Consider the following 26,553-nt stretch of genomic DNA (forward strand, 5'->3'; position numbering starts at 1 on the left):
AATAAATCATCTATTTGTGTCTGACCTACAAACGGAACACCGCCGCAGACTACGATTGGTCCATCCTCATCAGCGCTGAGAAAAGTTACAGCTACCACGTGACAACATGCAGCGGCTTCGACAATCATTTATACACGAATCAATTATATAAACAAAAAACAAATATCACAGACATGGCAGTAAGACATAAATTTTGCTGTGAAATGGACAGAATATCAGGTTTGTTTTTGCTTGTGAGTTTCCATCCAAATCTACACAGACCATAAAAAGGAGACATTTTAAGAACATGTTTCATGTTTATTAAATCAAATCCATATTTGACACACATATTCATTGAACTTCTGAGGTTTACAGTTTTATCATCAGTTCACCAGTACTCTTAGCCAAATTATTTCGCATTTTCTTTAATGTAAGAGTTGGTTTAAACAACAAAAATGGTACAAAACTACATGAAGTACTTCCTGTGTGAAGAGACTGGAGATAGAGAAAGAAAAGAAATTGGGCCTACCCTGCCTAAACATTTAAAAAACACACCAGAAAATCTGCAAAAGTAACTAAGCAGTCATTTTACCGCTTCACCAGCGTCAGGTTTAAATATGTGCCATGGAGGTTGTTGTTGGCATAACTAAATGTGATAATGAGCAGTGAAAATGACATGAAATGTGCTCGCAGTGACATTTCCTGACACTTACATCAGCAACCATCGACTTCCCATTCACTCACAACATTGTTCATGTTATGATTTAATTACATCATGCTATTTCCATACAATCCTAAACCATGTTCTTGTATTGGGGCAACACCACATCATCACCTTTACTTCATACTCATTGTAATGTGCAATCGTAACAGTAGTGGAGAAGAAACACCAAGCCAAAAAAAATAAAAATTATTTATATATATATATAAAGATGACTGTTCAAAATCAAGTCGGGCTAAAACAAACTCAATGAATTAACAATTCAAAAATCGCACCCTTTACCAAAAACAATGAAGAGAACTACAACTGGGGCAAATAAAAACCAAAACACAGACTGGTGGACTAGCAAACAACCAAGTTCCTCCCATCTCTGTTGAATTAGACATCCAATTCGTAAAACTGGTAAATCTTGGACTCGATGTGTTTATGTTGTAGAACAGACAGGATTTTATACGACTCTCCGCACTTCAAAGAATCTCTTCAGGTAGTAAATCTGTCCGAGGGTCATGGCCACCAGCACCAGAGCCTCAAAGAAGGACCATAGCACCACCCTGCTGTTCGTGTTGTCATTGACTAGAGGACAGAGACAAAATTAGACAGCAAGTTTAATATACACAAGTTAAAATAGATCAATAAATAAATAAAATGGTAAAAAAAATTTTTTTTATAAATAATTCCAAAGTCCATTTAAACATACAAATGTGTTCAATAAATAAATAAACGAATGAATGGCCATTTTAACAAATATATTTTTGCTGGGTTCACATCATGTCAAAATAAAAAATGAATATTTATAAAAAGAAAAAAATATATATTATTCATGCCATTATTCAGTTTTTTCAATCATTTAGTTATTCATGTCAAAATGAAAACAAAATAATTTACAGGCCATTTAAACATGCATATTATAGCTAGATTCATGACATGCCAAAATATTAAAGCTGGGTTAATGTCATGTCAAAATAATAATAATAATAACTTATTACTACTACTATTAAAAGGCCTTTAAAACATGAATAATATTATATTATATATATATGTTCATGTAACATCAACACTAAAATAATAATAATAATTCTAAGACTATAAAAATATACTGGGTTCATGTCAGGTCATTATAATAATAATAATAATATATGGCATTTAAACATGCATATTTTTGCTGGGTTCAAAACCCTGCAAAATAATGATTGCTTAACAACAACAACTGTGGTCACGTGATTAGTGAGGATGTCTTACTTGCGCGGTGTATTCTCTCTCGGACCTCCATGTATTCCTGCTCATGTTTGACCGCCGTCATGGCAACCGCCAACTCATTGATCATCTCCTCCAACTTATTCTGATGAGCTGGAAATAAATTAATAGCAATTTACTCGATGATTGTATCAACGTGCATGCAGCATGCAAATACAATGCCTCCAATTTTTACAAACAACAGTATAAATGTTTGGTACCAACTGTGAAGACATGTACACATGCAAGAGTTTACAGGTCATAAACAGCTGTTACATTAATAAAAACCCTTATGTATAGAGCATAAAAGATAAATAGCAGAATGGCCTTCAGTTAATGCAAAACAGGCAATGAGAACTTCAAATAAACCTCTTCTATGATAACACAACCACTCATGTTATCTCTGTAAAACAAAATCCACTCCGTACTCTCTTTAGGGTTCAACAGCAGTTTTATGAGCTCATCAGTCAGTGAAACATTCAGCTCATTGGTCACACTGTCTTTATACACACAGGTGCGAATGCAAGTGCAGATGCTGTTAGATTTAAGTTTAAAACTCAACAGATGTTAAAATGATCTACTGTACAGTCTATTCCTACCATCCCAGCTGTCACCACCTCCTGAATAGGGAAGAAAGCCACGTTAGAAGAAAAAAAAAAAAAACACCCATGTTAAGTCAATTTTAGGAATGAATAAGCACTTAAAAAAAAAAAAAAAAATTCATAATAATTAAATATAAAAATAATTTAAAAAGTCATTTTAGAATTTAGATACAATTATAGCTCCCAATTATTTTGATTTATTGAATTTTATTTTTGTATTTTTCACTTTCGTTTAAAAAAAAATTAATGTCTATGTAGTTTGTTCATTTTCATGTCGGTTTTAGTTACTGATGAGCTGGAAATAACTTAAAATGTACTCAATGATTACATCATTGCAAATATTTCTGCATATTCAGCATGCAAATGCAACAACAATCTAATTATTGAATTTTGAGTTTTTGTAATTGTTAAATTATTTTTTAATTAGTTTTGTTTTTATAAATATCTATATAATTTGTTTTTAGTCATATTACACTAAATAAACAGAAATAACTAGCTAAAATGATTTGTATTTGAGATTCAGTTACTTGTTTTATTATGTTTTTTGTCAACTATAAAAACCCTGATATAGGCCTATAGAAATAAATTTCAAGGCAACTGAAATATTATAGAACTAGGCAGAAATCCTGATATTCATTATAGAAATTTCCACAAATATTTTATTTTCCATGACTTTTCCAGTTGCCTGAAAGCTCTCAGGTTTTTCATGACCGTGAGAACTCTGCCATATGGAGCAAAAGAGAGGACACTACGAGAAACCACCTTCCCAGAAACCCCTGCATCAGTTCATGCGCTCACCCTCAGTCTCCATATCCTGTCCTTTGGGTGCCTCGCCGATGTCGATGGTGAACATCACAATCTTAGGGGTCATGGTGGACATCTTGTTGCTGAAGCAGAACTTGTAGGTTCCATCCATATGGGCGGCTACAGAATACTTGCCACTGGACTCACGGTCTCCTTTATAGATCTGCTTCCCGTCCGGACCTGTTATCTGTTCAGGACAAACAATACATGAGGTATTGACAGGTGCTCACAACTTCACAAAAACCCACAAATAAACACTATTAATAGTTAATATCCATGTGTGTGAGCATATACAAGGGTGGCCAAAATGATTAGAACACTAGTATTTTCACCAGCTGTAAATGGATTAAAGTCAGTTATTTGTATCTTTTGCTGTAGTGTGTCAGTAGGAAATATCGGGTTACATTTCAAACGTTGATTTTGCCATTAATTGTAATAATCCAGTGAGATTTTCGTCTGACAGCAGCCAGTGCTCCACACAGAGATCTGATCTGATCATCATCCGGTCTGTCTGGAGTAACATGAAGAAACAGAACAAACTGAGACAGACTAAATCCAGAAGAACTGTGGTAACGTCTCCAAGACGCTTCAAGAAACCTACCTGCAAAGCAACCTGAGGGCAAAAGCTGCTTTAAACACAAAAGATGCTCACACCAAATGTTGATTTCATTTATTTAACAGAAATTAATTGATATAGAAACTCTCTTTATGACTGCATCCTCATTTTACAGCATTTTTACACAAGTGCCTAAAACTTTTAACAGTACTGCAGCTTTGCAGGTAGGTTTCTTGAAGCGTCTTGGAGACGTTGCCACAGTTCTTCTGGATTTAGTCTGTCTCAGTTTGTTCCGTTTCTTCATGTTTCTCCAGACAGACTGGATGATGATCAGATCTCTGTGTGGAGCACTGGCTGCTGTCAGACAAAAATATTCCTATTGACACACTACAGCAAAAGATAGAAATAACTGACTTTAAACCATTTACAGCTGGTGAAAATACTAGTGTTCTAATCATTTTGGCCACCACTGAATACATAGCACTTTAAGAATATCTAAAGTACTAAGCAAACCTTTGGGCTACAAATGGTACCAGGACCCAAAAAAAAAAATCATGATAATACCACAGTACTTGTTTTTAACAACCATCTGGTGGAAGCAAAGTGAGACCAAACAAAGCCAGAGTACTCTAACTTTCACCTTGACCCTTCTAAACGTTATCAATACACACAATGCCTTACATTAAGACTATACATAATCTAGTATGTAAGCATTAATAATCACTAACAGCCAGCAATTCACTTCCGGTTTCATCCACCATCTGGTGCGAGCAGACATAGACACCTGCAAACTTCCTACAGCGCCTGTTTATGGGTTATTGTTTATTATTAATGACATTTATTAATACAATAAGTGTATTTTGACGCCCACCTCCACGTCGATGTCCAGAAATCCTCCCTCGGCGACCTCAAACATCAGGCCCATTTTGGTGCCCGAGTTCACGCGCTCATAGAAACACTCCTCCGCGTGAGCGTCTATGCTCACAAAATAGCCGCTCGCCGTGTAAGACAGCGCGCCGAGGAGCACGACGAGTTCCGAGAACGTAAACATGTTTGGTGCGCTTTATTAATGGTGGATAAAAACCATAGAAGAGACTTTACGCCGCACTTGACCGATAAAGGCGGAGACTGTTAAGCGCTAGCTGCGCTACTGATGATGCCACGTCAAGATTTAGACGAGTCGCCTGAAGGGACAAAAAGCCCACAACGCTGGACGTAGTTCGCGTTTGCAAAAAAACGAGCGGAACAGTTGACATGTCAGACCGCTGACTGATTGGTCAACCTGCAAAACAGACAGATAAAGACATTGACTTGACTTGTGTATTTATAAGCACCTAAACTATTTATTTTATTATATTTATACAAATTATTTCGGAGCGATTTGGCTTTTTTGTTAAAAAGGACACAAACAAAATGCAACTCAGAGGAAAAGTTTATTTCTCTTTGATAATGGTGGTTAAAATGTATTTATTTATATGAATTAAATATAATAAATTAATTTAATATTATTACAAATGTAGCCTACGTATTGTATAGAGAGAACTGTTTATTCACAAAGGGAAAAAAAAGGAAATATATGTCTACCTTCATTATTTTACAAGAAATAGCAAAACAAAAAGACTGTAAAATATTGCATATATCCTTTAATTGATTCATATACCCTAATTGTATATTTTTTTGTTCTCTTCTGTTAATATTATTGCAGTATGTTTATCTCAGTATTTGATTTGCAGTGATTGTTGTTTTTATGGTTGTATTTGATTACGTGTTCAGAATGTTGCAATAACAAATGTCCTTTTAGTTGATATGTTTAAAACTATTTTACATAACAACATTTATTATATTTATTCTGTTATATTCACTATACAGACCGTTTTATGGTCGGCACTTGTACTTTTATGTTTTTATGACTTTTTAGGGTTTTTTATGGTTTGCCAGTAACAGCATTATCAGCCTAAAATAGTCTACACTTCTTACACATTCATTACATTTACATTTAGTCATTTAGCAGACGCTTTTATCCAAAGCGACTTACAAAGGAAGCAATCAAAATCAACAAAAGAGCAATGATATGCAAGTGCTATAACAAGTCTCATTCATGTTTTAATTGTAATATTTTGAAATTTATATTTAATGTTTTAAAAAATTAACTTTATTTTATAATTCAATTTATTTCTACAAAATTGAATTTTAACCTAAAATCATGATAATGACCAAAAACGAAATTAAAATCTAAAGGTTTTTTTGTTCTTGTGTTCCGCCTCTAGAGGGCGCGTCAGTGCGGCGCGTCGCGCGCTGTGTGTCGCAGCTTTGGTGACGTTTTTCCAATCGACTCCAGAAAACTCTCCGCCGCCGCGGCCTAGCGCTCCCGGTCCCTGTTTCCCGTTATTTTATTCACTCATGTCCGTCTGTCCGAACCCGAACCGAGCGGGACCCGCTGCCGTATGAGGCGCTGAACACGGGACTGTCGATTTAAACGGAGTTTTTACCCGGAAAGCGAGTGAAATTACAGTAAACAGAGTGAGGGAGCGATGACATCCCGAAGGTGAGAAACAAGCAAAAACAAACCTGATATTCTGTCCATTTCTCATTTTTTTGACATAATTTATCACTGTCGGGGATCCTATTTTCATGATAAATCAAACAAATGTTTGTTTTAAGTGTTTTAAGTGTGTAAAATGCGAAATGAAAGTGTTTAATTCAAATGTCAGGCAGTTTAATGATTTAAACCCAACAGGGCGAGACTGGACATGTTTGAGTCTGAAAGAGTCGGTCTTATGTCGAATTACTTTGAATTCACCGATTTTAGGACATTGAAAGTCTGTTTAATGATTATGTTTCATATCTTCTGATGATGATTGATGGGTCATATTGTAGATTTGACCACAGATAGGGATGATCAACAGCAAAATTACACTGTGTTTTGAAGAATGATATGACAGCAGTATGGTGTGAATTTGAGCTTATTTTTCTTATTGTAAGTTAGTTATTGTGGCCAGCTTGTGTTAACATTGTTTTCATGTAATCTGCATTATAGATAAAGACAAGAAGAATAGATGCCTGCATAATTCATCATGTGTGCAAAACGAGACAAATTTAAAACTGGCTTGATGTCATAGCTTTAGAGACTAACTGGTAAAGCAAGCACCACTTTACAAAACATTTGACAAAATGATATGATTTGTGACATGCATATTGCAGTCGTTTTGGTGTCACTGTATGTACATATACACATTCACAAAGGCATATATTGCACTATTTTGTCTCAATAATGTCTAGGGTTATTATAGATAACTAACTAAACTTTGTTAGTTGAAATAAAATAAATGTTAGCTGAAATAAAATAAAACAAAGACTTTATTTTAATTTAGTTTAACTTGATGTACTAAAAAACTAAAACTGAAATAAGAATTAATTTTAAACATATAAAAAAAAAAAAAAAGTTTGCTAAAACTCTAACTAAAATTGCAATAAAAACAGAAAATATAAAAAATGATTAAAAACCAAAAACACAACAGAATTACTAAAACTGTAACTAAAATTAAAATTAAATACAACAATTTAATAAATTCAAAATATTATTAAAAATAAAAAACAACAAAATTACTAACAGATCTCTCCATATTTAATGTGCTAAAATGATTTTATTTTATTATTTTTCTGCATCTCTGGCTTTTGATTCTGAATTATCTTTTTTTCACATGATGGTTTTTAATATTTACTGAAATTTTCTAAAAAGTTACATTTATGTCTACTGGCCTTTTACTGCTCATTAGCTGTATTGCTTGTTGTATAAAGTGTTAATGCCCACAACCAGTATTTCATGTGACTATGTGTTGACTGTGTGTCTGTGCCTGTAGGTGGTTCCACCCCAACATCACTGGAGTGGAGGCGGAGAACCTTCTCCTCACTCGTGGTGTGGACGGCAGTTTCTTGGCCCGTCCCAGCAAAAGCAACCCTGGAGACTTTACGCTCTCTGTCAGGTGAGGGATGATGGATAAATCAGGATTTATACTGGGAATAACAAGTGTTCATTGAAAATATTATGTATTATGCAATTGACTACACTGTAAAATATCCTGCTAAATTTAAAAAGTAAAAAAAAAAAAAAAGGGCAGAAATTCGTCGTAAAATACTGACAGGGTTTCCAGTTTTACAGGATGGCATATTATGTGCCTGTATATTTTACAACTGCATTTCATCAAGTGATATAATGTTAATATACCTCTCTACTTGAACTACAAACTAAATTCTTTTTGCCTTAAAAAGTACTGATATCCATCATAAAATTACAGTACTGTGTGTTAATGTCAGTGTTTATGACTGTCAGCTGTCGACACTTAGTAGCTTAATGTATTTATGTCTAAGTGTTTCTCCTCACGAGACACTTTTGTGTATTGAATTTATCAAGTGTTTGAACCCCTTAAATTAAAACCCTTTAAAACTTTTTAACATTGATTACTCAGTACTAAAGTCATGGAAGGAGGGCACCCACCGGCAAAACATCTGACATCTGCCAACCGCAAGCATGAAAGCTTGTGGAGGCTTGTTACAAATGCAAGATAAGGAAAATATCAAATGAAAATTAAACGTTTTCACGATTAATAACCAGTGGACAAATATACATTTATTGTGCAACCCTTCTATAAATGATATAGCAATTTATAATTTTTACTTGCAAAACCATCATTTTTCAACCAGTAATATAACTTTCACTGTAGATGACAAGGTAATTTAGTTATGTACATATTTTTACTGTAACATTTATTAAAAAATGTACAGTCTGCTATCATAAACTGAAGTTATATGCACTCTGAATTGAAGCTCTTCTCTTCACTAGGCGAAATGGCGCAGTCACCCACATTAAGATCCAAAACACGGGAGACTATTATGACCTGTACGGTGGAGAGAAGTTTGCCACCCTGGCTGAGCTGGTGCAGTATTACATGGAACATCACGGACAGCTGAAAGAGAAAAACGGAGACGTCATTGAGCTGAAATACCCGCTCAACTGTGCCGATCCCACTTCTGAGAGGTGAGCACAAGCATAGCATATTATCTGTCTGTCCTTCCATGACAACATGGGCCAATAGTTGTGTTTTATAGGCCTTTTTATTGGCGTCTGAACCTGAACACACTCCTCTGACATTGTCCTTTTTTTTGCTAGGTGGTTTCATGGTCATCTATCTGGTCGTGAGGCCGAGAAGCTGTTGACAGAGAAGGGCAAGAATGGAAGTTTCCTGGTGAGGGAAAGTCAGAGTCACCCGGGAGATTTTGTGCTCTCTGTACGGACCGGAGACGACAAGACAGACACCAGCGACGGCAAACCCAAAGTCACACACGTCATGATACGCTGCCAGGTAAAGTTCACTTACAGTTTTGACTTGCATGTAAAATTTGTTTTCTTTTAAATTAGAAAGGGCTAAGGATGGTTAACTAAGGCCCCATTTACACTAGTGCGTTTTCGTTTTAAAACGCATATCTTTTGCTACGGTTACGCCTATCGTTTACACTACTCGGGCGTTTTCGAGGTCGAAAACAGAGACTTTTGAAAACGCTGCAGACCCCGTTTTAGTTTGAAAACGGAGTTAAAATGGAGCAAAACGGAGACTTGATGGCGTGTGTAAACAATAACATCATGCTCATTGTTGTACACATAGAAATATGTTGGTTGATTCCCCATTCGACTGCTCCAAGCACACAGATGTGTCCGCCATCTACATAATAGGGGATCTACCTATACATATCTATGGTTGTACCTGCATGCATGGTCATGTGACATGCGTTTTCAGTTGTGTAGTGTAAACAGAGATAATTTCTGAAACGCCAGTATAAACGGGGATCGTTTTCATTCTAAAACACCGTTTTAAAACGAAAACGCACTAGTGTAAACAGGGCGTAAGTGTTAAATAACCAACTAGTCATTTACTGTGCTCAGATAATGTAGATTTAAAAAATATTTTACTTGTTTGTTTAATGATGAGATGCAAATTTGTGATATAAATACTTTTTGTGATTTAAATTAGTTGTTTCTACATTTATCTGCTATAAGCCATCACTGATAGATAAATAAATATATATATTTATAGTAAATCATTAAGTACATGCATATCTATTTATTTATTTGTTTTAATATATATATATATACAGTATATTAGGGATACACCGATTATGAAAGTCTTGGCCGATACCGATAATTCTTAATAAATGAAAGCCAATAAATCTGAAAAAATCAATTTTTTTTAAATAATTTTTGAGAGCCTGATTACAAAAATGTCTCAAACCATTAAAAGCCATTAAACACTTCAACATAAATCAAACATAAAGCAGCCTTACAAATAAATAAAATAATGCATTAAAAAAAATTGACAACATTACTTAACTTTACAAGTACAAAACAAAAAAAAAAAGATAATGTGCCATTGATAAATTAAACGGAATAGCCTCCGCACTGACAATTCAATTATTTGAATCAAACCATTTTATTGATGAAAATAATAAGATAAAAGTGGTGGTTATTATTATTCATATATCAATGATTTTGAAAAATAAGTAGGGTGAAGTCAGCTAAAATGGGCCACGTTTTGGTAAATTACTTATACCATCAAATAAGCTATGCATGAGATCTAATGATATTCTTAGAAATTAGCATGGGTCTCTTAAAAATATTTATATAATGTGAAAAAGTACAAAAGTTTTAAAATTATGAGAGTTAGAGTATCAGCAGGTACCTTCTTGAACCACGGCACAACATTCTGGTAAAATGGGCCAGCTGTTCAGTTAAAATGGGCCAATATAAAAAGAGAACAACACAGGTCATTTCAGCTTAAATCATTTTATTTTTAACAGTAAATTGACACTATTGTCTTTAGTGTGCCATAGCAACACCATAAATTTATTTTATTAAATAAAAAGTTGAATGAATATTTAATTAAACAATGCAATTAAAAATGAACTGATCATGTTGTATAGGTGTGTTTCTGTGCATTGGTGTCTTGTGTGTGTATGTGTGTTTGCTTGTATTTTTTTTTTTTAAAGACTGTTAAGATTTTGTATGGATACATACAGTGGGTACGGAAAGTATTTAGACCCCCTTAAATTTGTCACTCTTTGTTATATTGCAGCCATTTGCTAAAATCATTTGTTCACTTTTTTTTCCTCATTAACGTACACACAGCACCCCATATTGACAGAAAAACACAGAATTGTTGACATTTTTGCAGATTTATTAAAAAAGAAAAACTGAAATATCACATGGTCCTAAGTATTCAGACCCTTTGCTCAGTATTTAGTAGAAGCACCCTTTTGATCTAATACAGCCATGAGTCTTTTTGGGAAAGATGCAACAAGTTTTTCACACCTGGATTTGGGGATCCTCTGCCATTCCTCCTTGCAGATCCTCTCCAGTTCTGTCAGGTTGGATGGTAAACGTTGGTGGACAGCCATTTTTAGGTCTCTCCAGAGATGCTCAATTGGGTTTAAGTCAGGGCTCTGGCTGGGCCATTCAAGAACAGTCACAGAGTTATTTTAGCTGTGTGCTTAGGGTCATTGTCTTGTTGGAAGGTAAACCTTCGGCCCAGTCTGAGGTCCTGAGCACTCTGGAGAAGGTTTTCGTCCAGGATATCCCTGTACTTGCCCGCATTCATCTTTCCCTCGATTGCAACCAGTCGTCCTGTCCCTGCAGCTGAAAAACACCCCCACAGCATGATGCTGCCACCACCATGCTTCACTGTTGGGACTGTATTGGACAGGTGATGAGCAGTGCCTGGTTTTCTCCACACATACCGCTTAGAATTAAGGCCAAAAAGTTCTATCTTGGTCTCATCAGACCAGAGAATCTTATTCAGGTGTTTTTTAGCAAACTCCATGCGGGCTTTCATGTGTCTTGCACTGAGGAGAGGCTTCCGTCGGGCCACTCTGCCATAAAGCCCCGACTGGTGGAGGGCTGCAGTGATGGTTGACTTTCTACAACTTTCTCCCATCTCCCGACTGCATCTCTGGAGCTCAGCCACAGTGATCTTTGGGTTCTTCTTTACCTCTCTCACCAAGGCTCTTCTCCCCCGATAGCTCAGTTTGGCCAGACGGCCAGCTCTAGGAAGGGTTCTGGTCGTCCCAAACGCCTTCCATTTAAGGATTATGGAGGCCACTGTGCTCTTAGGAACCTTAAGTGCAGCAGAAATTTTTGTAACCTTGCCCAGATCTGTGCCTTGCCACAATTCTGTCTCTGAGCTCTTCAGGCAGTTCCTTTGACCTCATGATTCTCATTTGCTCTGACATGCACTGTGAGCTGTAAGGTCTTATATAGACAGGTGTGTGGCTTTCCTAATCAAGTCCAATCAGTATAATCAAACACAGCTGGACTCAAATGAAGGTGTAGAACCATCTCAAGGATGATCAGAAGAAATGGACAGCACCTGAGTTAAATATATGAGTGTCACAGCAAAGGGTCTGAATACTTAGGACCATGTGATATTTCAGTTTTTCTTTTTTAATAAATCTGCAAAAATGTCAACAATTCTGTGTTTTTCTGTCAATATGGGGTGCTGTGTGTACATTAATGAGGAAAAAAATGAACTTAAATGATTTTAGCAAATGGCTGCAATATAACAAAGAGTGAAAAATGTAAGGTGGTCTGAATACTTTCCGTACCCACTGTATCTACAGTAGGCCTATAAACCTATTTTCACCTTCAATTTCTGTGTAAAAGCGTATGTATGTATGCAGCCTATTTTACTGACATCTTTCTTTCCCTTTCACTTCTTGTCTCTGTTTCCTTTCTTTTCTTGTCCTCCAGCCATACTGTCTGCAATGTAATTTTTTTAAAAGACTGTTAAGATTTTGTATGGATACATATCTAGGCCTATAAACCTATTTTCACCCTCAATTTCTGTCTAAAAGTGAGTGTATGCAGCCCATTTTAGCTGAAAATTATGGCCCATTTTAGCTTAACCAGCCATTTCTACCTAAAATGACCTTTTTCACAAAAATCAAAGTTTCTTTTATAAATTAAACTTTTTTTATTTGAAAGAGCATTTCAAAACATTGTTCATAAACCTTTGCTTTGTTGGTAAGCTTACTTATAATTGCTTTAGTACCCTTATTAGTGATTAATGAAATGTTCTATGTCAGGCTCAATTACCTTACAATTTCTCTGACAAGCTTCGTGTAACACTTTGCCCTGCCCACCTTAAAAAACTCAACAAGTGTTGAAGTAACAATGCAAGATCAGTTATTGTGATTTTCTGTAAAAATTTAAAGAGATATGATGCTACAACCTTATTTGGCCCATTTTACCTGATAGCCCATTTTAGCTGACTTCACCCTATGTTAAATTAATACCACTGTTTCAAATAGCAGCATGCCGTTTTAGCGCTGCTGAAGAGCTGAATGAACACCGGTAAACTGAAGCGCTTATTTATACAACATAAATATAATATTATAACTTATATATGCACAAAAAGACCAAAAGTGATCTTGAGCTAAGTTATGTGCTAATAAGATGTGATGTGCTCTTGTAAACACAACAAATTAAACTAAAGAATTCACAACGTTTTATTATAATAGTGTTCTCATTATAATATTTTATAGATGATAGTCCCAATTATTGTTATTAATGTTTGAGCTGCGTGCGCTGAAACTGAAGAGCTGAATGAACACTGTTAAACTGAAGCTTGCTGGCAGCTTATTTAACTCAAGGAAACGAATCATATATGAGATTAATCAAGCCAAATTTTCTTATCGGTTCGATAACGATAACAGAAAAATTTACATTTAGTGCTGTCAAATGATTAATCGCATCCAAAATAAAAGTTTTTGTTTACAAAATATATTAGTGTGTACTGTGTATATTTATTATGTGTATTTATAAATAAAACACATGCATGTATATATTTAAGAAAAATGTTCTGTTTATATATTAAATATATTTATATACAATATGAAATATAATTAATATATAAATGTATATACTGAATGAGTGTGTTTTTATTTATATATATATTTGGAAACACACACACACACATATATTATACATACTTATTTATGTATTTATTTATCTTTAAATGCTTTAGATATTTAGGCTAAAATGCATTCTTGTATTTATTATTTGTTATTTAATTGTTGTTCTTGGTCTATATTGGCAACCCGTTTGAATGATCAATTGGTTTTAGTTTCAAATCACTGTAATAAAAAGGCTTTTTACCTGTTTTGTGTTATGTAAGTGGGCTATAATTTCTATTATCATTTTATCAGCATGATCTGAAGTATGATGTTGGAGGTGGGGAGAAATTCGACTCGCTCACAGATCTGGTGGAGCATTACAAGAAAAACCCTATGGTGGAAACACTGGGGACAGTCCTGCAGCTCAAACAGGTGTGTGATTGACCATTTAAGTAAAGATGCATTTAGAATTGCACTTGTGAATCACAGAATTGTATGTTAAATGAATACACTTATGCTCAATAGATTGGGATCAGTAAGTCTTTTTTCCTTTTTTTTTTAAAGAAATTAATAATTTTATTCAGGACACAAGGATGCATCAAAATTCAGATTTGCATCACAGGAATAAATTACGTTTTAATATGTATTCAAATAATAATTCATAATAATATTTCTCAATATTACTGTTTTTACTGTATTTTGGATCAAATAAATGCAGCCTTGGTGAACAGGAGAGACTTCTTTCAAAAACATAAAAATTCTTACTGCCCCCCCCCCCCTACTTTTGAACGCATTTTTGAATACTTACTTGAGATGAATTGAACAAGATTCTTCCTGACATAAGAGTTTTCCAATGCAGTGTTATATTTCTTGCAGCCTCTGAACACTACCCGCATCAATGCAGCAGAGATCGAAAGTCGGGTACGAGAGCTCAGCAAGCTGGCAGAGACCACAGATAAGGTCAAGCAGGGATTCTGGGAGGAGTTTGAGGTGAGAACCAATCAGCACTCAGTTTAGTGCCAGATTGAGCAGTGATCTGTTTAATTGATCGATCAATGTACTCAGTAAAGGGTCGAGTTCTGACAAACATTTTTAATTCTGTGTCCACAGACGCTTCAGCAGCAGGAGTGTAAACTGCTCTACAGTCGCAAAGAGGGTCAGCGGCCAGAAAACAAAAACAAGAACAGATATAAAAACATTCTTCCATGTGAGTGAACGTCTTCGTCATCATCATGCAAAACTCGCAGAGTCACTTGCACCACATGAGCCATCAATGTCAGTAATATTGTTTTCTCTGTGTCTCCTCCTCAGTCGACCACACGCGAGTCATGCTGACCGACGGTGATACGAACGAACAGGGCTCGGACTACATCAATGCCAACATCATCATGGTAATAAAGATGCCTTCAAGTCCTATCAGAATGATTAAATAAGTTTGTGTAGTAAGGTGTTTTTTTTTTATTTTTTGTGGTCCCCAGCCTGATATCGAGACTAAGAGCAACAATTCCAAGTTGAAGAGGAGCTACATCGCCACGCAGGGCTGCCTGCAAAACACCATCAGTGACTTTTGGAGGATGGTGTTTCAGGAGAACTCTCGAGTCATAGTCATGACCACGAAAGAAGTGGAACGGGGAAAGGTGAGGCGTTTCTCAATGGCTGGACCAGTAACAGACATTTTCATTCTGGTTCATGGGCTGATTTTTGTATTGCTAAAAGAAATATCTAATCATGCAAACCTTGACCGAATTTAAATACATTTGGAATGGTACTAAAATTACTGTTTCATGATGTAAAATAATGCATTTTCTAAGCTTGAAACTAGTTGCCAAAAGTAGAGCTGCAAAATTTGGAAAAAATCTTAATTGCAAATTTATTTAGTAGTTATTTATTTATGATTCATATTTATGATTGAGATTTTAAAATAAACTAAAACAGAAAGTTTAGAAACATTTAAATTTATTTTATTTTGGCTAGTTGCCAAGGCACCATTTCTATTTTGATTTTGTGAGTTAATGAGCTGAAATACCTAAAACTAAAATAAAAATGAATAAAACTAGGCATTAAAAAGGCTAATAGTAATGACAAAATGCACAACAAATTACTAAAACTTTAACTAAAATGAAAATGGGAATTATAAAAACGTATTCAAAATAATAGTGAAAACTAAAATATCTCGATGCTAAAATAACTCTGGCTCTAAGTTTGCTGTGCTTGTTTGTAGGGATACAAAATTTGGCTTATATTTGAATATTAAATATCAATATGACTAAACAACTAAAGAATATTTACAAAATGAGAAAATGTTACTATAAAATAAGTCAAGTAATAAAAATACTAATCTCATTTTACAGAAAAACAGTAAAATTACTATACTAATATTTATAGCTGTCTTATTTTCCAAATGTTGTAATCATAACAGTAGGGAGACTTTAAAGCTCTTTTGCTGACAGCTAGTGTTGCAAAGCAGTGGAAGATTTCTGTTATATTTCCAGAAAACCCTCCAGAATGTTTTGAAACTTGTCAAGATGTTTTGGAAACTTTCGGAAAGTTTTAGAAATTGTCAGCAAAAGAGCTTTAAAGGGGTGGTTGACTGGTGTTTATGGGGTGCAGTCTAATATGTGTTAATGCTTCGTTTGTTAAAAAACACATTATTTTTCACATAATTTACCTTTATTCCACACCGCTCTGTCCCTTCTCCTCTAAACGTGCTGATCAATTTCCTGCTTTTATGAAGTCCCTCCCTCAGAAATACACGATGGGCTCTGATTGGTTAACTGGCCCAGTGTGTTGTGATTGGCTAAACCGCCTCTAGAGCGCGTTTGAACGTCCCGCCCCTCACCTCAGCAGCATGTGGTCCGGTTGTATTGTAAACAATGGCGTCGTCTATATTGCTTATCAGTTTGAGCCCGATTGAGACGCAGAGGATATTAGTGAAGAGGTAGGCCAAAGTTTTTTGTTTGTTGTTGTCTCATACTTTTAGATAAGCTGTTATTTGTAAATGCTACTGCTTCTGTTAGCTTTTATTATACTGTTTTATTCTGATTAAAGCCTTAATACAGTACGGCAACCGCACACACGTCCATGTATAACGCTTCTCATAGCTACAGTATGTGAAAATAAGTGTATTCACTGAGCTGATTATCTGAATGAGAGGGAGAGAGAGATGCAGAGCAGGGGGATGCGAGGAACAGTAAGAACCGCTGCTAGAACATTGGTTTTGAAACTTAGAATTAGAATCATTAGAAGACAGAATCGCGATTCATATATGAATAGATTTTTACGTACACACGTAGTTTTCTCTTCCTCTTCTCTAAAGCAGCACAGCATGGCCTCGCCCCCTTTGCTGCGTGTTCCGTGTTCTGGGTTCATGACGTAACGGACCCGGGAAGTAACTCGTTGTAGTCCCTTACCAGTCGTTTTTGTAGGCATTGAACTGCCAGAATTTTAAAAGACGATAATTCCGTTTGCATTGAATTTTCAGCTTCATAACTTTACAGATATTGTTTATTCTCAAACAGCAACATTACACACTAACTAACGTTAAAAAAGTGAAATTGCAATCAACCACCCCTTTAAATCTCCCTACAGTTATTCTCATTGGAAATTTAGAGAGATGGTTGGAACATATTGCTTCATTCTGAAACCTCTAGCGCATGTATTTATTTAAATAAATCACAGCCTTTGTGATTTGATAATTGCACAAAGCCATATTCAGTATTGGATTAATAGTTTATTGCTAGCTGAAATATTCTGAGATGAATTGTGTTTTTCTTCACAGAGTAAGTGTGTGAAGTATTGGCCTGATGTGTCTGCGCTGAAGGAGTACGGAGCCATGCGTGTTCGGAACGTGAAGGAAACGTTGGCGCACGATTACATCCTGCGAGAGCTGAAGCTGTCAAAAGTTGGACAGGTAAGGTAAACCGAAATGCTTACATCACCACAGAACACAGGAGTCTTTTTCTAACACCGAGGATCTGTCTGATGTTGTAGGGTAATACTGAGCGTACAGTGTGGCAGTACCATTTCCGTGCCTGGCCTGACCACGGTGTGCCTGGAGACCCGGGCGGCGTGCTGGACTTTCTAGAAGAGGTCAAAATGAAGCAGGAGAGCATAACCGGGGCTGGACCCATCGTGGTGCACTGCAGGTTATGAGAACACAATCAAAAACTAAGGGTTCTGTGGGTCTTCAAATGGCTTAATGCACCCTTGCACAAATTAAGGCCTTAAAAAGGTCTTGAATAAATGCAGAAAGTCTGCAAAAAATGAAAACCTTTCCACATTATCATTTTTGTCTCGTTTCCAATAAAAATATCGAAACATCCTTGAATTAAGATGCATTTACTTGAAATGCAAAACAGGGTTCTAGACTCATTCTTCCCGCTGGTCACACTTTTGCAACTAACTTTCTCAGTTGGTCGCACGAGCACATAATTTGGTCGCTTTTTTTTTTTTTTTTTTTTTTTGATACAACATTTGATTAATCAGTGCATGCTGATGAACTTTTATCACAGTTTATAGTTATATGGTAACAAAAGTGTTCAACATTCAACCAGTTCTTTTTCATCAGTATTATTTGTGATTAAAATATTGTGAACAGGAATTCCTTTTTTCCATGCACTTTCACTTTCACATTCGCGATCTTGGTGTCACGTTTTACAAGAAAAGATAATTGTCTGTTTTGCTTATATCTATACACCTTTCACTTTTTAAGACTAAAACAAAAGATGGATTCATTGTTATTCTTAATTAAAAAGCACAACTAAAAGAAAACAGTAGGCTGCAATTACAAACTGTCTAACATAATGTTTATTAACAAAAATGAATAAGACAAGGCATGGCCATTTTGGTTGCAGTCTAGAGCCCTGCAAAATGAAGATATGACGTCTAGTTTTCTGAGAAACTGAACAAAATGAAGCAAGTTTATGTTTAAAACAAGAAAAAAATGTCTACGAGGAATGAATACTTGTTTTCCCTTTAAATTAAGTCGATTTTTCTGAGCCCTTTGGTGGATATTTGTTCTAGTTTTAACCATAAACTCAATGCATTTTGATCAGTTTCGCATTTCTCAAGACTTGGAAGCTTTTCAAACTTTGAAGTGTTTCTAATACAATTCATTGTGTGCCTCCTATACACTTGCATTTAGAAAACATATTGTTTTCCCTTAAATTTATTCCTTAAATTTTCTTCACTTGGTCTTCAATTCTTAAATTTACCTTTAAAACCTGCAGAAACCCTGAAAACAGACATGCATGGGCTGATGGTAATGACTTAAAAAAATCCAAATAGTTAATGGCTTTTAATTCTTTTAGTTAGACATTAAGTTCAACTTTTAGTTTGAAGTATTAGTACAAATACTTTCATCATCAAGCGAGTGTGTTTGTTGGTTCTAAACTTGTGTTTTTGATTCTCCTACAGTGCTGGGATTGGACGAACAGGAACGTTTATCGTGATTGATATTTTAATAGATGTCATCAGAGAAAAGGGTGAAGTTCTTACATCTAGATTCAGTAAATTGTTCATCTGTTGATGCTCTTTTTGTTAATTATTAGGCCCTACTGCCTAAATTAGCAGCTTTTCTTGAAGTTATATCTGACCTGCAGTCTGTTGTGCAGGAGTGGACTGTGATATTGACGTGCCCAAGACTATCCAGATGGTGCGATCTCAGCGTTCAGGAATGGTACAGACAGAGGCCCAGTATCGCTTCATTTACATGGCTGTGCAGCATTATATTGAGACTCTACAGCGCCGCATAGAGGAGGAGCAGGTGTGTACGACACTTATATTCACAGAAGAGAGACATTTCACTCTTTTGATATTATAGACTTGCAGTATTGCCAACTGTGCTTGTTTTTAGGGCTGCACAATTTGTCTTTTTTTTTTTTTTTTGATTTTATATTAATAAGCCTGTGAAATGATGATAATTATTATTTTTATTATGATTATTACTGTTACCACAAAAATATGTACACAATAATACACAAAAATGAGATATTACAATTGTAATATTACTATTACACAATAATATTACACTGTAAAAAAACAAACAAATAAAAGAAAACAAAATGTATCTAATGTACATAAAATATGAAATGATAATAATAATGTTTTTTACAAAACTAAAAAAACAGTATATACGAAGAAATGTAAATAGAGTATAAAATAATAATAACGTTATTTTACAGAACAGTAAAATTATTGTAATATTTAGACTTAATTTTTAGTCTTAATTTATTCATTTTCAAACATTAAACCATAGAGCTCTTATTTTGGCTGAAAAATGCAGATTTAAAAATAGAGGAGCAAAATGGTGTAGATATGCGGTGTTGCCAACTTGATTTAGTCTCATGGACTGTTTTGACTGATTATTAATAAGCGTTTTTTTTTTTTTTTTAAGAGCTCCATGTTTGCTGTGGTTATATGTAGGGCTGCGCAATTTGGCTTGTATTTGAATTTGATTATATAGCAGTATCACTGTAAAACAATGATAATAAATATTGTTTAATTATGATGATGATGATGATTATTATTATTACTACTGCTACATTAAATACAAATACAATACAAAATATAATAAAAATGAGAGATATTACTTTTATAATAATACTATTTCACTGTAAAATAAAAATGACATAATAATATAAAGTAATAATAATTGTATTTTATGGAACAACATGTCTCAATTTATTCATTTCCAAACAATAAACCTTTTATTTTGTAGGAAAACTCTAGGGAGACTTTAAAGCTTCTCTTTTGTGGACAGCAGATTTATAAAGAGAGGAGCAAAATGGTGTAGATTTGTAGTGTTCCCAGAATGAATTAGTCTCATGGACTGTTTGTTTTGACTTTCAGAAAAGTAAAATTAAAGGACGCGAGTACACCAACATCAAATATTCTCTCTCTGACCTGACTGGAGGAGATCAGAGCCCTCTGCCACCATGCACGCCAACACCAACCTGTGCCGAGTGAGAACACACCAGACCATTGCTCACCACATACACAATTTCATTCATTTGTTTCATAGATAAGTATGCGTGTCACTTTAAAGAGAAAGCATCTGAGTAACTGAAGCTGCAATAGACTTTACTACAATATTGTGATTCTGAGTGAAATGTCTGTTAAATAAGAAAAAATGTAGGGCTGCACTTGATTTTATTCTTCAGTTGGATTGTGAAAAGTGAGCGTTGTGTAATGGAATGGAAACGGATCAGGTCAAATGTTTTGGATTAAGTTTTCTGACATGTTATTTAAATATGAAGATTATGCATTATCAAATTAAATATGCACTCATTTGCATACATTTCCAGAACAGAAATCTGAACACTGGATAAAGCCAGGTGTAAAATACTTTAATTTGGTGACATATTAGAGCTTTTTATGGATCTTGGATTTCTCTTTTTATTACTCCATGAATTAGAAAATAATGTCAACAGGCAGAAAAAATATTTTCATCATGGTTCTAGTTATATAAACCAGGCAAATGTTATATGAACAATCCCTTCTGTAAAAACTTTCAGAATATAGATAGGAATTAAACGGTAAAGTTTGGTGTATGTAAGGGATTGTAATTACAATCTATAAATGCAAACAGATAAAGCATAATAAAATAAACACTTAATAGTTTGTTTATTTATTTATTTATTTATTTTTTTGGAAATGCACAGATGAATTGTTTACAATAAGAAAAATGTAAATCTATGTGTTTTCAGCATGAGGGACGACAGCTCTCGAGTCTATGAGAATGTGGGTCTTATGCAACAGCAGAAGAGTCACAGATGAGACTCCGATTCCAGCACTGTCCAAATCACAGGTACGACGACTTCAGTCCCAGATTCAACAGTTTCTTTAGTATTTTGACACATTTAAATTTGTTTTTAGATAGTTTAGAGGCCTATTCACATAAAAAAAAACTTATTAACTCTTATTGTGTCTTTTTGACCCGGAGAAGAACTTCCTAGCTAATGTTGTTGCATTGGACTAAAACTCATAACAACTTCCCAAAAAAATTATTATTTTAGGGTTTTTTCCCCCACCTTGTGGTGTTCTCAGTCAGAAATGACCAGCCTAAAAATTGCTTAAAATTTCTTAAGCTATATTATATCTAAATATTAGATTCAATCTTTTTAGCACAGGTTTTGTATTTCTTTTTGTAACTGATTGATCATAGGCCTCATTGATCTGAGCTTATGCACCTCAGTTTTTGAATGAACATTGCCAAAATTATCCACAAATAATGCTTTTTTTGCCTCAAAAACAAGTGCATGAGCTCAGATCAGTGAGGCCTACAATCAATCACTTTTAAAAAGAAATACAAAACCTGTGCTAATTGAAAGAAAAGACTGAACCCAAGATTTAGTGATAATAGAGATAGAGATTTACAAACAGTTTTTAAAAGGCCAGACATTTTTGAGTAGGAGCACCAAATGTTTAGCACAGCACAAGGGTCAAAATGACATTACTCACCCAAAAGCCATTTCTGCTTGGGTACTATAGATTTGATATGGCTTGTACACGAAGACACAATATTAACAGCTCTACGTTCTTTTCCAATGCAGGTTTCCAAAATATTACCTTTGTAGCATCTAGTGCTGAAAATGTTCAGTCTTTGAATATGCTTTTAGTGTTTGTTGTGGCTCATTTCAGTTCAGTAATGACTGTGTATCTTTCTTTTTTTTTATTCCCTGACAGGAACTGTTTTTGTTGTTGCCAGACGCTCCTGAACACCTAAGTGATCATGACTAAACGGAGAGACGACAAAAAAAGACAAAAAAAAAAAGAAGAAAAAAAAATTCCAGAGACTGGTCCACACGAGCTCAGAGACATGTGGATGGAGTGAATTTAATTTCTCCTTCCAGCTACGTAGCCTTTTAACCCCACACTAAGAAACCACTGTGACGATCATGAAGCCTTATACAGAATAAACCCAAAACAGCCCCTGCAAAATCATGTTTTTTTGGGTGTGGAGTTTTCTGAAATCGATTCAGGCTACTTTTAGCGAGTGTGGGAAAAGCTTACGCTCTTTCGTTCATCTCTTACATCGTCGTTTCTTTTTCCATCTCTTTTAAACAAAGCAAGAACACTTTCTGGAACACATCGAGTATGATATTCAAACAGAAAATGGACACTATCATCACATACACCTTTGCTAAAATAATCAGGAAAGGACTGAGGTGCATCCCTTTCCTCGGCAAATGAAAGGGATGCAACTCATCTTTCCAACACAGTTCGTTTATTTTATATTCAGTAAAAACGGCCTGTTTGTGCCATTCTAGTGCTAGTGCTAAATTCAGATCAGAGGATCCGAATCATTCTAGTCCACTTTCACAGCCTCTGCCTTCAGTTTAAGCCCAGCGTCCTTAAGACTTTGCTCCAAACGGCAGGAGAACTTCAGCACACCCTCGGTTTGCCTTTTCGCCCCCCTTGAGAGCGACGTCCCGACTTTTCCGTGGGACAAAACGTCCGTGTCACTGGCTTGTTTGTGTTACTGAATTATTGTTCTGCTGCATCAGGCCACCCAGCAGCTGCTTTGGCTTGACTGCGAAATCTGTTTCTTATTATTTTTTTAATGATTTTGCTGTCTTTTTAAAAAAAAAAAATTTATTTACGTCAAAGCAGCATATGAACTTAATTTCCAAATCACTGTTTTAAGAGTGACTGCACATTCGTAACCCTGGTGATTTCTCGCTGTGGATTTAATTATGGGTTTTAAAGTGTTATTCAGGCCCTCTATGATGGACAAACTTGACTTTTGGATTGTTTTGCCAGGTCACATGCCTTTGTTTTTCTTGCAATGCTAACTTTTTTGGCTTTTCTAGTTTTTGCAAGCTTCACTAAACCATGCTTTTCTCATGTTCAGCATCAGCAGTATTTCATAAATTGTTTGTTTAATATTTTTGTAAGTGCTTCTTCCTTCATAACCATCGGTTCAGACGTTGTCTTTGTTCACAGCCTTAGGTGTCTTAAGATCACAGTTACGTTCGTATTATCTGGCCTCAACTTTCTTGCTTTCTTCATCTTGAACGTTGCTTCCTTGCATGTTTCTAACATTGGTTTTCTGGCAGGTGACGAGCTCAGCCCATCATGTATTCGGCGTACTGAAGTGTGTTTATCGTCCTGAAGTGTGTGAGCGTGTTTGTGTCTTGCAAATACTGCTGTTTGTTTGCTTTCTCAAGTCCGGTCTTCTGTTTCTGCCATGCCATTTGTTTCTTGTAAACATTACACACGTTCCTGTGTGTTGGTGACCAATTATCTTCCTTTACTTTCTTTTGAAACCAACAAAAAATGTCACGGTCCTCTTCGCTACACGGAAAGCATTACGGTCCAAAGCAACTAATGTGAATTTTTTGTCATCGTGAAGAGAACGAAACGGTTGTGGAACTCAATGCAAACTATATTTTTTAAACTTGTATATTGTACATGAATATCTTGTAGAGGAGAATGTACTTACTAAACATATGTAATTGCCATTAAGATATACTGTATGTTTAACCCAGCAGCATTTCTTCTCGTGCCAGACGGTGAGCCTTACAGAAGCGAATAGGGTTGATCGTGTTGTTCGGCTAGCAATGCAATTAACCAACATGAACTCCTTGATAACAATAAACAAGAAGCTCACATCTTCATGCTCGAGTCCTGTTCATTTACTGGAATCTGTGCGATTTAATTTTGATTCGTGCATGGATGAATGTGAAGGAATGAAAATTTGCTGAAAATGTACTCTCCCTCAGGCCATCCAAGACGTAGATGAGTTTGTTTCTTCATCAGATTTGGAGAAATGTAGCATTCCATTACTTGCTTGACATTGGATCCTCTGCAGTGAATGGGTGCCGTCAGAATGAGAGTCCAAACAGCTGATAAAAACATCACGATAGTCCACAAATAATCCACATGGTTGTTTTTGGGAATTATCATAACAGGTAATACTCTGCAAAACAATGTTATTTTTTGTGATGTAGAAGTTGCATGGCTACTTTGACAAATCTCACATTAAATGTAATAAGATGGCAAAAAGCAATGGGCCGAAGCTAATAGATTTTGTTGTGCTGGACTCATTTTTATGTTGTACAGCTGCTGAGCGCTGTGATGTTCCAGCTGCAGATCTGGATTTTCCTGGGAAGCCACAAGGACTCGAGGTGAATCTGCTTGCTATAAGCAAAGTAAAAACTAAATGTGAAAAATCTCAGGGGTTTCATTTGTGTCTCTCATACAAGCAAGACTTTTTTGGTGAAGCCTGAAGCTTCTCAGATGTTTCTCCTGAGAAAAAGACCTCAATAATCTGTTTCAGAGGAGATATTAAAGTGCCCCTATTATGGATTTTTGAAAATGACCTTTCATGCATTGTGTAACAGCTCTAAGTGAATGAAAACATCCTGCAAAGTTTTAAATCTGAAAGTGCACCGTGTATAAAGTTATTGTCTCTTAAAAGAAAGCGTCGACTCTGAATTATTGAAACAAGTCATTTTTTCCCTGGTAACAGCTGTAAATAAAGCAGCACTGGGCTCACAAACGCTGCTTTATCAGGCATTACAGGCATGATGAAATGAAAATGAGACCAACTGACCAATTGATTAGCGTCACGCAAAGGAGGGATTTGTAAAAATGAATCGTTGAGCAAATCGTTTGGGAGTCGTTGAGCAAAACAAGTAAAAAATAAATGCATATTATAAGACAATGAAAGTGTTTTTTAACCTTGCAGGCATGTCAACCTGTTGTTGGGGACTCCCAAACCAAAATATGAACTTTTCATTACCCATAATAGGGGCACTTTAAATTCTCAAACTGCTCAGATTTGCAAATATACAAAATTCTGCAATTAAAAGTACAGTAAAAATTCTGCAATCTCAGAATTTTTGTATCACTGTTATACTATTATAGTTTAATATTTTGATTTCGATTTATAAATTTTTTTACTTTAAATTTAAAGTTTTAGTAATTGTTTTTGTCATTTTTATTTTGTTTTAAAGTTCAATTTAATTTTTGTTTTTTAAGTTACATTTTTTTTTTTTTTTTTTTTTACTGTACTGTTTATATTTACTTTTAATCATAATGACCATGTCTCAGTATGGACTCAAAACATTTCTCATTAAGATCAAATCATCTGAGCTTCTCCACATTTATTTTATAGCCATAAAACTCTTTTGTATGACGGCTATTGACTCATTTGTGTCTGTTTTTATTTGAAGTGAAATGAAACGTTACTAAGTACTGCATTAATTCTCATGAGTTTTGAGAGCAAAATCTGGGTTATAATTAAAACAACATGAGTGTTAATAATTAATGCAACATTGTGCACATGCTGGTGCATTTCATTACATCCAAGGTTTATAGTTTAAATCACTAAGTACAGATTTAGATGCAGTCGCTTTTATCTATTTTTACACCAAACTTAATAGTAGACAAAAGAATCAACCTTTGATGTTTTTTAAGGCATTTTTAGAAATGAGATTTTGTACTTGAGAATAATCATCTGCTAGTTATCTTTGAGGTTTAATTATGGCAGAACCCTTAGATCCGAACATGAGATATTATGGGTCCAGATCAGACGAGGACACGGACCCCGAGGAGCCGTGAGACGTTATTGACTGGCGTCTTGATAAAGCAGGAAAAGGTTAAGCTGCCGTCTGTCTAGAGATGCAGTCCTGAGTTTGACAGTGAAGAGCGGCTCTGCTAAAACAGCATGTGGAGATTCAGGACCAGATGAAGGACACAGAGAGTCGCTGGTA

At 35.3% G+C, this 26,553-nt stretch overlaps 2 protein-coding genes across 2 annotated transcripts; one reads left to right on the top strand and one right to left on the bottom strand.

Moving 5' to 3' along the window:
• Positions 1–284: 284 nt before the first annotated feature.
• tmed2 (transmembrane p24 trafficking protein 2) lies at positions 285–5,078 on the bottom strand. The gene is made up of 4 exons (XM_058788521.1): positions 4,767–5,078; positions 3,334–3,526; positions 1,940–2,047; positions 285–1,273 (listed from the first exon to the last, which is right to left on the bottom strand). Exons 1-4 carry the CDS (start codon positions 4,944–4,946, stop codon positions 1,149–1,151), a joined length of 606 nt encoding a protein of 201 aa, XP_058644504.1. The 5' UTR covers positions 4,947–5,078; the 3' UTR covers positions 285–1,148.
• Positions 5,079–6,170: 1,092 nt separating this feature from the next.
• Positions 6,171–24,453, top strand: ptpn11a (protein tyrosine phosphatase non-receptor type 11a). The gene is made up of 16 exons (XM_058788520.1): positions 6,171–6,440; positions 7,756–7,878; positions 8,736–8,930; positions 9,063–9,255; positions 14,147–14,266; positions 14,711–14,824; positions 14,945–15,041; positions 15,146–15,225; positions 15,313–15,471; positions 17,613–17,744; positions 17,825–17,979; positions 19,250–19,317; positions 19,447–19,598; positions 20,684–20,796; positions 21,541–21,641; positions 22,520–24,453. Exons 1-15 carry the CDS (start codon positions 6,427–6,429, stop codon positions 21,608–21,610), a joined length of 1,785 nt encoding a protein of 594 aa, XP_058644503.1. The 5' UTR covers positions 6,171–6,426; the 3' UTR covers positions 21,611–21,641; positions 22,520–24,453.
• The last annotated feature ends 2,100 nt before the right edge of the window (positions 24,454–26,553 follow it).

Source organism: Onychostoma macrolepis, chromosome 10, assembly GCF_012432095.1.
Source record: "Onychostoma macrolepis isolate SWU-2019 chromosome 10, ASM1243209v1, whole genome shotgun sequence".
Taxonomy (NCBI): domain Eukaryota; kingdom Metazoa; phylum Chordata; class Actinopteri; order Cypriniformes; family Cyprinidae; genus Onychostoma; species Onychostoma macrolepis.

Coding starts and splice junctions, on each gene's coding strand:
- ptpn11a (XM_058788520.1), top strand. Junction 7,879..8,735: donor GACTTTACGCTCTCTGTCAG/GTGAGGGATGAT, acceptor TCTCTTCACTAG/GCGAAATGGCGCAGTCACCC. Junction 19,599..20,683: donor GCCGCATAGAGGAGGAGCAG/GTGTGTACGACA, acceptor TTTGACTTTCAG/AAAAGTAAAATTAAAGGACG.
- tmed2 (XM_058788521.1), bottom strand. CDS start 4,946: ATGTTTACGTTCTCGGAACTCGTCGTGCTCCTCGGCGCGCTGTCTTAC. Junction 3,527..4,766: donor TTCTGGACATCGACGTGGAG/GTGGGCGTCAAA, acceptor TGTCCTGAACAG/ATAACAGGTCCGGACGGGAA. Junction 2,048..3,333: donor ACAGGATATGGAGACTGAGG/GTGAGCGCATGA, acceptor ATTTATTTCCAG/CTCATCAGAATAAGTTGGAG.